Genomic DNA, 13299 nt, shown 5'->3' with positions numbered 1-13299 from the left:
AGTAAGACAGAGGGGATGCAGGTCGTTTACAAGCCACACCCTGTATCAGGTGTCTGCTGTTGTCAAAGACAAGGAAGGCTAATGCCAGGCTGATCTGCACGGAGGCATCTGAAATCTCCAAATGGAACATGAGAAGAATTACCAGATCACAGAGCAGAAAAACATGCACCAGAAAGGGTCCTGACAGCAACCGAGCAGCCGACGAGACCCTGGCTGCATGGGTCAGACTCAGCTCTATGGGGACACACAGTCAGGCTCAGTTCAATTTCGGGACATGCAGAACCATGGGGCTGTGGCTCTCATCAACCCCAGTTCACCAACACTTCACGCCAGAGTCCAGGCACCTGCCACTCGAAGGATGTGAGCAATCTCAACCCAATAGGTTTTCTATCAGAATGGGAAATGCCAGCTAACCTGAACCCCAAACTAGCCTCAGATGTCTCCAGCCCTTAAACAATGGCTCTTCCACCCTGTTGTCCAACTGAAACCTGCTAGGAAAGTGTCCCTCAAGATCCTGGCAGAATCATGACCATAAAAACTGTAGGTCTAAAAATATACTTAGGAATTTTATTTGGGGGGGGGATGATAAAGAAATCAAACTTGTGTTTCGATTGTCCTTGAAGTAACTAAGAAATCACCCAGAATGCTGCAGGCAGCCGGGCAGACTGGTTTGGGGGGGTGCCAGCACAGGATCTGGAGAGGGGAACTGTCAGGACTTAGAGGCAAAGCTTTAGAGCTCCTGATCACAGCTTCCAACTCTCTCAGCCTCAGGCCCAAAATGCCTCAAGGAACTTCACAATCCGATGCCAATTATTCCCAAGTCCCAAGGCCAGGTGCATTTCATATTTGGTGTAGCCCAGCATCCTGAGTCCAGAGACTCAGCCTCTCTCTCTAGCCTGATGTACAGCTCATTAGCGCCGGGGCAGCCTGCACCAGCACTGGGCAGCTCTAATTGCCACAACTTCCTCTAACAGCCCACTGTGACCAAGCCATCAGGCTGCACCCGGAGGTCCAAATTCTGCTAATTGGACAATGCCAGTGACTTTGAGTGGCAGGTGAAAACCTTCTCCGCTCTGTGCAGCGCTTAGACAAAATGGATTATCTCTACATCCAGGAAGCTGAGGTCTTGAGGGAGACCAGCTACTTCTTTCTCCCTGATCCTTTCAAACAGGCTCCCAACCCTTCTCTAAGCCTGAGCCTCACACCTGGACCACCTCTTCAAGACCGCTATCACTCCTATTTCAGAGCTGCCAAGCTGCCAAGCTGCCAAGCAGGCGGACAGTCTGCTCTTCCAGGGGCCCCAGACGGATGGGACCACGGTAGTATCTTCACTGACAGCATTTTCCTGTAGACTCGCTAAAACAACACCGCCTCCAAGTCCTATGACCCGTCACATGCCAGCTGCCAGGAGACTAAGAAGCTGAGACACACAAGACCTGAGAAACCAGAGCAGCCAAGGACAGAAAATGTGAGCATCTCTGAAAACGCTCTGCACTCATCTTGAAAGGGGCACAGGGTATTTGTGAGAACTGAAAGGAAGGGGCCCTTAAAAATGTTGTTGTCGCCGGGCATTGGTGGCACACGCCTTTAATCCCAGCACTCGGGAGGCAAAGGCAGGTGGATCTCTGTGAGTTCGAGGTCAGCCTGGTCTCCTGAGCGAGTGCCAGGATAGGCTCCAAAGCTACACAGAGAAACCCTGTCTCGGGGGAAAAAAAAAATGTTGTTGTTATATGTAGCCGCCCCTCCCCGCTGCCCGGCCACCTCACCTCTTGAAACGTATTTTGCTTTCATTCTAAATAACCTCTGCTTGTTAAAGAAACAGAAAATTGAGGGTTGGGATCTCTCCCTAGAAAGGCTGCCTTGCACGGCCTTTAGCACTGCTATGACCCTGCACCCATCTTATCAGGTGAGATACAACAAGTTAAAAAAAAAAAAAAAAAAGTAGCAAGAATTGCGGCTTTCGGGGCTGGAGAGACAGCTCGGCGGTTAAGAGCACTGACTGTTCCTCCAGAGGACCTGAGTTCAATTCCCAGCAACCACATGGTGGCTCACAACCTGCCTTGAATGAGATCTGGTGCCCTCTGCTGGTGTGCAGGCAGAAGACTGTATACATAGTAAATAAATAAAATCTTAAAAAAAAAGAAAAAAGAATTGCGGCTTTCTCCTCCTTAAGAGTGATTTCCTGTATTTTTGGACTCCAGGAAATGCTGCAAGTGCTTGCAAAGTAGACACCACTTGACCGTTTCTCTTCAAACCCAACCTGGAGCGGCGAAGCTGCTCCTGCTCAGTCACTGATTTGTCACGAGGAACTGGGGACGCGGGAGGAAGACACAGCGTCCGTCTGCCTGGCTTCCCTTGGTGGTGAATGCTTGCACTCCGTCCCCACGGTCAAGCAGCTTACAGAGCCCCCAGGACAGCGGAGACTGAGCGCCCAGACTCCAACTGCAGCCACTGCGCCCACTTCCCTCACTGCAGTCACTGCCCTCACTGCAGCCACTGCTCTCACTGCCCTCACTGCAGTCACTGCCCTCACTGCATCCACTGCTCTCACTGCACCCACTGCTCTCACTGCACCCACTGCAGTCACTGCACCCACTGCAGTCACTGCTCTCACTGCAGCCACTGCTCTCACTGCAGCCACTGTTCATGCACTTGGAAGCTCAGGAGATGATTTCAGAGATAATGGGCTGTGAAAGGAGTGGGGAGGGGAGGATGTGGACACGGCTTCTGCAGTAATTCATCACTAGAAAACAGTTACATAAAGGCTCCTCTGCACTAGCTCGGGGCTTCCAAGAGCTCAGTTTTGTTGTGGAGCCCAGCAGGGAAGGAACTGCCCTATTTTGAAGACGGAGGCAGGGGATGACAAAGACTTCCTGGCAAGGGCTTCACATTCACCCATGTCCTGCACTTTAAGAACTTTAATGAGCCAGGCGGTGGTAGTGCACACCTGCAATCCCAGCACTGGGGACGCAGAGGCAGGCGGATCTCTGTGAGTTCGAGGCCAGCCTGGTGTATAAAGCGAGTTCCAGGATAGGCTCCAAAGACACACAGAGAAACCCTGTCTCAATAAAGAGGGAGGGAGGAAGGGAGGAGAGAGGGAGGGAGGGAGGGAGGGAGGGAGGGAGGGAAGGAGGGAGGGAGGACAAACTTTAATGCATGGACTGGAGGGAGGACTCAGAGGTTAAGAGCACTAGCTGCTCTTCCAGAGGACCAGGGTTCACAACTGTACTCCAGTTCCAGGGAATCTGGTGCCCTCTTCTGGTTTTCATGGGTACCACAAACACACGGTGCACAGATGTACATAAAGGCAAAACACCAATACCCATAAAATAATAAAGTCCTTTTTAAAAAGACTTTGAGCTCCTGCTCCTGCCCCTTCCCCAGGCCACTCACCCTGTCTAAGGGAGCCCATGAATCACATAGTTCCTGGTCCAGACACACCAGCACACTCTCACTCACTCTCAGAGTCACAACACGGCTGTGGACTCCTCAGTTACCTTTTTTTGCCTTTTTCTGCAGTTTCAGAGTGTCAGACGATTTCTTTTTTATCTCCTGGCGGGCTTTCTTATATTCTAAAAGAAAGTGGAACATTGGATAATGTTACCAACTCTGCTCAACCTTCATCTCAGAAAGCATAATCGACACACAGCCAACAATTATCTCCAAATACACACTGGTGAAAATCACAGTGGCATTTCACAACAAAGGAGCTGCCTACATTAAAAACAACAAAATGCACTACATTTCACAACAAATGAGCTGTTCACACACACACACACACACACACACACACACACACACACACACACAACATCTTCCCTTGTCTGCCCACATCAAGAAAAGATGTCATTGGGGACTGCCATAATTAAAAAAAGTCACAATATCTGTTAGGGGGGGGGCAGCTCAGTGGATAAAGGGTTTTTGTGTGAGATGAAAACCCGAACTTTGACCCTGGGCACCCATGCCAAGCAAACAACAGTCTTGTAATGGTAACACTCGGGACCCCTCATCCCCCAAAGCTGAAATGCCTACAGGAGGAGGCGGGATGGAGAGGGCTCTGAGCCGTTTTGGTGACAAAAGTAGCCCAGTGAGCCAACGGCACCGCCACAGAAACACTTGCAGCCGTCACGCTGGGGCCTCTTACTGCACCTTTCGCATGGTCCTTGTCCAGCTGGCTGGCCACTTTCTTCCACTCTTCCATTTGCTCTTGAAGGGGGTTTATCAGGCAGTCAATCAAAGCACTTTTGCCAAAAGATAAAGAAAGGGAGAGATTAAACGGGCACTTCCTGTTGTCAAGGTGCATGCTGGGTAGTGGGTGTGGTGGCGCTCCCCTGTCATCCGGTCCAGCACTTCAGGGGCGAGACAGAAGGATGGGCAGTCTGAGGCCAGCCTGGGCTACATAGCAAGACGCTCCAAAGGATTTACATTTAGTGTTCAAAACACACTTCAGTCATCCCCCGGAAGCAAGTGAAGGCAGTGTAATGACCCACCATTGCCTCAAAGGCCCCAGCTTCAGAGCAGCCCTGGTCTCAGAATGCTTTTGATGACTAAGAAGTTATAAATATATAATAAACATACTACACACTTATAAACATGCAAGCTGGGTGATAGCACACACCATTAATCCCAGCACTTGAGAAGCAGAGGCAGCTGGATCTCTGAGTTCAAGGTTAACATAGTTCACACACTGAGTTCTAGGCCAGCCAGAGATATCTTGTGAGCCCTTGGCTCAAAAAATAAAAAAATAAAATAAATAAAACATAAAAACAACCACATAAAAAAGACATAATGTGCCCAGCTAGAGTGACCTCTTCTCATATCCTCTGCTGTCTTCCAGCCCTCGTTATTAAAGGCGGGTCACAGAAACCTGGGGTCACTCCTCTAGCCACACAGTGGGAACCACCAAGAGGCAGGGACACCCAAGATGAACTCTGCCCCTTCTAAAATTCGGGAGACGGAGAAATCTTTTTTTTTTTTTTTTTTTTTTTTAAGAACCCAGGTGTTACAGGCACTCAGAACCTAAAATCCTAAAGACACAGTGACTGCACAACTCGGGCAAGGAGAAAGATGAAGAGACAAGAACATTCTCAAGCTGCAGGTGCCAGTTTCTAATCAACAGCAAAGAGGAGAAGTCTGGGTACAGCCTTGTATTCCACGCATCCCTCAAAGAAAATGCCAGGACAATGCTGAATTAAAGCTGATCTGCTTGGGACACAAGGGCCATTTGTATTTGACGGGGGACTCTAAATTCCTGAGCCAGCCACTGCCACTTCACCCAACTCCTGGTGCCTAGTAACTGGTGCAAAGATGGCTCTGAGGTCCACTCCCTCTTGGTGGCTCTGTAATCAGAATATGGGCCTGGGGGACAGGGCAGTGGGGCAGGCATTATCTCACTCCTCCCAAGAGGTCCTGCAGGCAGGGGGCTCAGTGTGCATCATCTCCAGGACTGGTGGGTGATAAGGAGAGCCGTGGGTGACATGTGAGCGATCTGAGGGCAAGCACGGGCTCCTCTGAGGGCGGGGCCTGGACTAACGGTTCTCCACCGCCATGTCAGCCAGCACACAGCCGTCACTCGGTGAATAATAAGCAGGAGAGCAAAGGACGGGTTGTAGGGAGAAAGACTGAGGCCCAGCCACTGCATCCCTAGCCCAACCCTCTGGGATGCACCAAGGGTGCTTCCTCACCTGGAGAACTGCCTCAGCTTGGCCTCGATGCTTCTGTGGCGCATACACATTCTGGTGAGCGCTGAGCCGATCTCCCGGGTGCCACCTGCAAAAGCGGAGGAGGCTCAGGTGAGGGAACAGGGATGGAAACACAAGCCAGGTCAGGTCGTATCGCACCATGGCAGACCTGAAGCTACTGCCTTCACAAGTTCCCAGTGTCCGTGTGCATGCGCTAATACAAACACAGAGCCACAGACTGGGATTATGTGCGTTTACTGGGATGCATATTTACTGGAATGTGCGTTTACTGGGAGGTGCGTTTACTGGGAGGTGCGTTTACTGGGAGGTTTGTTTACTGGGATGTATGGAGAACAAATTGTTAACTACACATCCTAACTGCATAAGGACCCTGGAAGGCACAGGGGAAAATATTAGGAAAACAGGAACATGTCAACTGGGGAAGTGTCAAAGCAAACTTGTTTTCTACCCAACAAAACATCTGGGAGAAAGCCACAGGAACTTACTTCAGGTTTAACCAAGTCACCAAGAAAACAAACAAAAATGCCTCTTATTAAAACACATGACATTATATATGGTTTACATTTTGTTTTGTCCTCTCCACAGCAATATTTGTCTTTTGGTTCTGTTCCCCTCATTCTCCATTTTATCCTGCAAGCTAACAGCTCTCCATAAGCAAGTAACAATAAAAGTGGCTACCAGGGGGCTGGAGAGATGGCTCAGAGGTTAAGAGCACCGGCTGCTCTTCCAGAGGTCCTGAGTTCAATTCCCAGCAACCACATGGTGGCTCACAACCATCTAGTTATGAGATCTGGTGCCCTCTTCTGGTGTGCAGATATACATGGAAGCAGAATGTTGTATACATAGTAAATAAAAAAAAAAATGGCTACCAGTTAGTAATAGTTTGGCTGGGCGTAGTGGCTCAAGCATTTAGTCCCAGCACTTAGGGAGAAGAAGCAAGCAGTCTGCTAGATGTTTGAAGCCAGCTGGGGCTAAACCTGCATCAAAAATATATAAACAAACTGGGATCTGCTCCCAGAGGCCAGCAGATCCTGTGAGCTACGGGCCAGCCTGGTCTACACAGCGTGCTCTAGACCTGCCAGCGCTGCTGGGGACACACTCTTTCAACAACAGCAATAATGTTCTACATCCAGCTCCCAGCAGGCTGCTTTTCCAGGGAGCTTGCCCAGAGTCAGTCAGGGTTTCTGATAATCCTGACACTTGTGGTGAGGCTGTCCTGAGTATTGTCAGTTAGCAACATCTTGGACTGGACCCACCTGGAGCCCGTAACAGGATCCCCTTACTATACTCAGACTTGAGTATTCGCAAATATCTCCAGATATTTCAGGGTTTTCCCTGAAGAATAAAACTCCCACTTTACTGCTCACCAGTGCTATAAAACCTTGAGCAAGACACAAATGTAATCCCAAGGCTGGTTTGACATCTAAATGGTGCCTCTGGGGGCTGAGGTCGTAGGTCGGTTGGAAGAGTGTTTGCCTAGCCTTTGGGCTCCATGAAACTGCCATGGTGGCACACACCTGTAATCCTAGCACTCCAGAGATGGAGGCCGGACAACCAAAAGTTCAAAGCCATTGTCAGCTATACAGCCAGTTCAAGGCCAGCTCAGGATAGCAGAGACTCTGTGACCCCACCACCACCACCCATCAACCACCACCACCCCCCCAACACCTATTTCCGGGCACCTACAGTCTACAAAGTGTCTGTGCCTTCTCAGAGATCACCAGCAGAGGGCGCAGTTCTCAACGCTCCACTGTCTTCCCGCCCTCTGCTGGAGGTTTGAGGGGTTTTATTGCTCACAAGGGTGAGGAATGAGGAGCACTTTATCTTTTTCCTGCGCCTTCTTCATCTGATTAAAAGTTAAAAATGAGGCCGCACAAGAATACTGGCTCACTTACTCACTGCTCCCGGGAAGGTAGACCAAGTCCTTCCTGGAAGGGAGCAGCGGCAGCTATCAAGAAATAACCTAAAAATAGCCCTCTCTGACCCAGCAATTCTAATCCTAAGAACCGAGCCTGAGGAAATAATTAAGGAAAATGGTGAATCCTCACCTAGGAGGGCAATGATTGAAATGTTTACAACATCAAAAACATCCCATAACAATGATCTAGTTAAATGAACCATGGGGCACAGACCCCCAGCTGAATGGGAGGCCACAGCTGTTTAATGACAGAATTGTGTGTCACTGGGGTGCTGCTTAGAACGCGCAGGTAGCAGCCTAACAACTTTCCACACGTTAAATCATTCAGTCCTCACAGTATTCCGAGTTGTGTTCATAATGTTACCAGGCCCGTTTCACAGACAGAAGTACTTCCAGCACTATGTCTGAGGTTATAGGACTAGGAAATGACACTCCATCACCTGAATCTTCAGGGCGTGTGCTGTCAGCCACGCTCAGGCATGTGACAGGAATGACAGGAAGGGGCAGAGAGCCCGGCGGGAGCCCAACTTCTTCCTTTACCCACTAGCACGGGTGGAGGGATTTTGTTCAGCCGGCTGTCAAGGTTTGGTTCTTGAGTCTAGAACTGTAATGTGTGCCTGCATGGCCAGAATCTGTCCCAGCAGCCAGCACAGACAGCTGAGGGTTGGGGTCGACTCAGGACCTAATGAAAGGTTCAGGCATCATGCTGGCCTGTCCCTGTCACCTGGCAGAATCCACTCAGGCGGTACCCCGGTCAGCACAGGGTTCCATGGGAACTAAGTCTGCATGCAGGTGCAAAGGACCCCTTTAAAAGACAGACCCCGCCCACTTACACACACACACACACACACACACACACACACACACACACACACACACTCTCCCTATAATAAAGTGGTTAATGTGCTCTCTATAGTCCATGTCCATCTCTCTCAAATTTCTAATTTAAGCAAAAGAATAACACCTGCACTTCCATGTCCTTGAGGTAGAACTGGCGACTGGGAAAGATCATGACAAAGGCCTTCCAGAGGCAGCCGAGTTATGGGCTGACTGATGCAAGCAGTTTCTGAACACAAAGCCTGTGTGTGCCCCGCCACTGTGCCTCTGCACAGGATGCCGGGAGAGGACAGGAAATGAAGAAGCATAACGCAAGCGTCCTACAATCGGGGTCTCTGTAACTGGCACGGGGGCAGGAGGCAGACGACATCCCCTGTGCACCCCAGGACCCAGTGCTGGAACTTGCTGATTCCAGCATCATGGGTCACCCTAAAAATAGCTCCATCTGTGTAAGTACTTAGCAACGGCTGATGCTCTAATGACCTCTGCTAGGACTTTAAAAAAAACTCAGCAGGTTTGAATTGGCGGAAACTGGCTGGAGCTACAAAGACAGAGAAGACATCTGGACGGGGTCCAACATGACTATGGAACTATTTATGGAATCACAAATGGCCGGCTTAGACACCTGGCCACCCGCAAGGGTGGCGAAGACCTTACTCCTTGAATGATGGAGTATTTATCACCGGAGGCTGGTCCAGCAATCAGTTTGGTTTGTTCTTTATTCCCTAGGGGTCTCTCTCTCTCTCTCTCTCTCTCTCTCTCTCTCTCTCTCTCTCTCTCTCTCTCTCTGTGTGTGTGTGTGTGTGTGTGTGTGTGTGTACAAGAGGCTGGCATCAGGAACCTTCCTCAATTTGTTCTCTGTGTTATTTTTTAAATCACTTTTTGAGCTAAGGTCTCTCACTGGGCTAGTCCAGCTGGCCAGTGAATCCAGGGACCCTTGCATCATCTTCTCTCGGAGTTGGGGGTGCAGGCATGTGCCACCACACCCAACACTTTCACATGGGTTTGGGGGACTGAACGCAGGTCCATGCTTGCCTGGCAAGTGCTTCACTGACTTAATAAACACACGTTTATGACAAAAATGCTAAAGATAAATGTGAGGTATTTAATCTTAGAAAGGGCTGTAAGGAGTGTGGGGTCAAACTGGACATAGAAGTTTGCTGTAACAGAATAAACTCGGTGTCTTAAAATGAAGATTCAGCATCCTGCAGTTGTGGGGGTTAGAAGTTCACAAAGGGTGTCACGGGGCTAACTTCAGGTGCTGGCAGAGTCCTGTTCCCTAGGGAGACCCTGCCCTTACCCCCTTCTCAAGGGTGCCTGTGTCCCCTGCCTCAGCGAGGCCTCTTCCCCCATCTTCAGAGCCAGAGGGGAGACAATGTCATCTGTAAACTCTGCTCTGTTCTGTCCTTGTGTCCTTCCTCTCTGACTCTATTTCCCCTCACTCTTTCCTACAGGAAACCTTGTCATGACGCTGAGCCAGGACATAGGACAGTTTCCCTGTCACAAAATCCTGAGAGAAATCACACCTGCAGGCAGTCTTTTCCAACGCAGCTGGGACCATCTCCACAGGTCCTGAGGATTCAGGCATGGGCGTTGTTAAGAGTGTGTTATCACATCTATCAGAGAAGGGTAGGAGCTGCGAATCTGGAGGGCGTGACGGGTGCTGTGAGGCTCCCCAGAGTGGACTCTAGTGTCCACGCTTAAATGACCCAAGTCCCTTCTTCTTGGCAATGGCTGGTTCAAGGATGAGAAAGACACACAGAGAATAAGGATACTGGGAAGGCGGTCAGAAGATGTTAGCAGAGAGACCTCTAAGACACAACCAAGTTCACAGACTGCCCAGCCACTAAGCTACACCACTATGGCCCAGCCACCGAGGCACACCACCGTGGCTCTGGGCTGCTCGTCCTAGGGTGAGGGTCATCCTGCCTACAGAAGTCAGAAAAACCCCAAGGCTTCATCAACCTCCCTAGCCAGCTCCATGCTGAGCCTGCCCCCTCTCTCAACTTGGGCTCCTCCTATCCCACAAGGCCATACAACATGTATTTATTTGTAAAGTCACTATGATTTGATTTCATGTCTTGGAAACAAGGGAATGGAGCCAAGTCCTGTAAGACACTTTATGGCCGAAATCTCAATTCTTTTCAATGCAGCACACTGAGCCTTCTCCCTTAACAGGCAAATATATATTCAAATGACACAAAGCCAGCCAATGATGATGGACCACAGGCCAAAAAAAAAAAATCCAAAAAAAAAATCCAAAAAAAAAAAAAAAAAAAAAAAAAAAAAAAAAAAAACAAGACCACAAAGATCCCCAGACTATGGAAGAGTGCATGCTTTACACTTGAAGATTAATTCCACAAGCGCTTCTTGAGTGTGGTATTAGCTTCCTCCCTGCATACCAAAGGGCACTGAGTCTGCTGGCTTCAAACAACCAAAATGCAGTCCTCACAGTACTGGAGGTACAAAAGCATCAAGGTACCGGCAGGGCCAAGCTCCCACAGCAGCCCAGCAGCCCGTAGGGGAATCTCTCCAGTGCCTCTCTTGTTAGTGATGGCTCCGGCCACCCATGGCTAACAGTAGCATCACTTAAGTCTTTGCCTCCATGGATACACAGCCCCGCTCTTCTGTCTTCCAACCCACCAGATGTAGGTAAAGACCGCACTGTTCTCTGTGCTACTCTGACTTTTAACAGTGCCAGGGCTACTGGATGAGGGAGGGCTCACCCTGACGGCCGGACGGTGCTTAGATTTTATCTGCAATGGCTCAATGTCCAAAGAGCCCCAGTCATGTGCAGTGACAATCAAGACCCTCGGCATGTTTGGGGGGGTGACCTAAAGCAACCTTGAACAAGATCTCCCTTGGAGAAAAGGGTGAAGAGATGCCAAGGCTACCGAAGACAAGGCTCAGCCCTTGAGAGCTCATACCTGGGATACATATGAAGTGGTGCAGATTGGGGAGGGGCCGTGGCTGAGACTCATTAGGGGTGTGGACTGGAGGGTAGGGAAGCAGGAGATGCAAAAAGAAAGAGCACCAGATGAGGCGGGAGCAGAGAGCATCCACGGGAAACTGTAGAGGTCCAACTGACACCTATCCAGGTGCAGTGAATGCCCGCCAACTAAGAACTGCCCTGGTCCCGTCAGAAAGGGACTGCGCTACAGCTTGGTGACCAGAGTTCCATCCCCAGAATCCATGTCCAAAGTGAAGCGTGCATGCCTGTGATCCCCGTGCTGGGGAGGCAGAGACAGGATTCTGGAGCTCGGTGGCTAGCCAGTTTAAGCAACCAATAGACACCAGGCTCAGAAAGAAACCCTCCAATGCTCTCTGGTCTCCAGTTTTGCATGCACGGACACCCACACACATGCACAGGCGCGCACACAGGACCAGCTTCACAGCAGCCCTTAGAGAAAGGCACCTTCCTAGCTCCTCAGCAGGGCTTCCTAATAGGCCACACAGCAGCTGAGCAGAACAGACAACGCCGAACCCCTGCTTTGTTTGACTGGTATCAGAAGTCGTCTTCCTGCTATGACAAGCTGCAGACATCCCCAACTGAGGACAAAGAGGAGCATTTAACGTCACAAACAGAAAACAAATTGTTTTAGGGCTGTTTCTCAGAGGGTGGGAAGGAAACTGAGGGGGCAAAGGCCTTGGAGCCACTGTTCCTTCCTCTAAACAGTAGCCCACGTGGCTGAGGCCTTCCGGGTGCTGCTGGAAAGGTGGTGTCTATCAAGTGGCTTTGTCACATCCCTCTAAGCTGCCTCATTTGCAGGCGCCTCCATCTCCCAGCACAGCAGGGGGTACATGGGCCGGTGGCCTGGTCCTGCAGTGTGGGCAGGTGGCAGGCGAGGACTGAAAGCCGTTTTTTCAGGCTGGATTCTGCAGTGGGGCAGGGAGAATAAACAGATTTGGGAACTGCTCCGGCTGAAACATGAGGGTACAGTAAGTCACTGTGCATCCTGCCAAAGGCTCGCTGGAGCCTCAGGTTACCGCCAGACAATGGACGGGACAGCTCTCCACCTCTGAACTGGGTTATTACCAATAATAACCCAGTTATTACGTATTGTTCAGAACACTTTCCCACCCATCTTTTTTTTTTTTTTTTTTTTTTTTTCGAGACAGGGTTTCTCTGTGGCTTTGGAGGCTGTCCTGAAATTAGCTCTTGTAGACCAGGCTGGCCTCGAACTCACAGAGATCTGCCTGCCTCTGCCTCCCGAGTGCTGGGATTAAAGGCATGCGCCACCAACACCACCTGTAACATGTCTCCCCAGAAATATTTTCTCAAACCTGTTTCATCCATACCAAAATGCACCTGTTGAGATAAACAATGTCCCTCCCCACTGCCCTCCAGGGGTCCGGGGCTTTCTTAGAAGCTCTCCCATCCTTGCCAAATCCCTGGGTGGCCACAGGATTTCCAGAGCACTCTTCACAGTGTTTGATCCCCAGCATGGGCACTAATTGCTCCCCCACCTCCCGAGCTAAACCAGGGAAGGAGGAAGAGCTCTGAAGAGAGCAACACAGCTGCGGAGCCCCGCCTCCCATTAGGTGGTCACAAGGCACTGGAAGGTCTGATCTGTTTCAGCTCAAATGCTGACATTGTACTTAACGTTGTCCACACAAAAAGTGGACTACCAACTACTGCTGTTTCTATGCTATTCTGACTCTCACACCCTACCGTCAGCCACAACTTCTTGTTTGTGTCTCTGGTAAAGCATCAAGTAGCCTGAATTTTTACAATAATATTTCTGTTTCCCCAATTTGTGCACAGGCGCGCACGTGTGTGCGACTGAACCTGGGGCCCTCACACACGCTTTTCAAGCCCTCTGCCAGGGCTCCACCCCTATC

At 50.2% G+C, this 13299-nt stretch overlaps 1 protein-coding gene across 10 annotated transcripts in view; it reads right to left on the bottom strand.

The window, feature by feature from the left end:
- Mtss1 (MTSS I-BAR domain containing 1) overlaps positions 1 to 13299 on the bottom strand; it is a 138433-nt gene that overhangs the window by 25954 nt on the left and 99180 nt on the right. For all 10 annotated transcript variants that reach the window (XM_027431626.2, XM_027431616.2, XM_027431622.2 and 7 more), the window contains exons 4-6: positions 5685 to 5769; positions 4150 to 4241; positions 3498 to 3572 (exon numbers count right to left, since the gene is read on the bottom strand). In XM_027431626.2, coding sequence (XP_027287427.1) covers positions 3498 to 3572; positions 4150 to 4241; positions 5685 to 5769 — 252 coding nt within the window. The remainder of the gene's footprint in view (positions 1 to 3497; positions 3573 to 4149; positions 4242 to 5684; positions 5770 to 13299) is intronic.

Source organism: Cricetulus griseus, chromosome 10, assembly GCF_003668045.3.
Source record: "Cricetulus griseus strain 17A/GY chromosome 10, alternate assembly CriGri-PICRH-1.0, whole genome shotgun sequence".
NCBI classification, from domain to species: domain Eukaryota; kingdom Metazoa; phylum Chordata; class Mammalia; order Rodentia; family Cricetidae; genus Cricetulus; species Cricetulus griseus.
The sequence above is the reverse complement of the archived record's forward strand: the minus strand, read 5'-3'. Positions and strand labels throughout refer to the sequence as shown.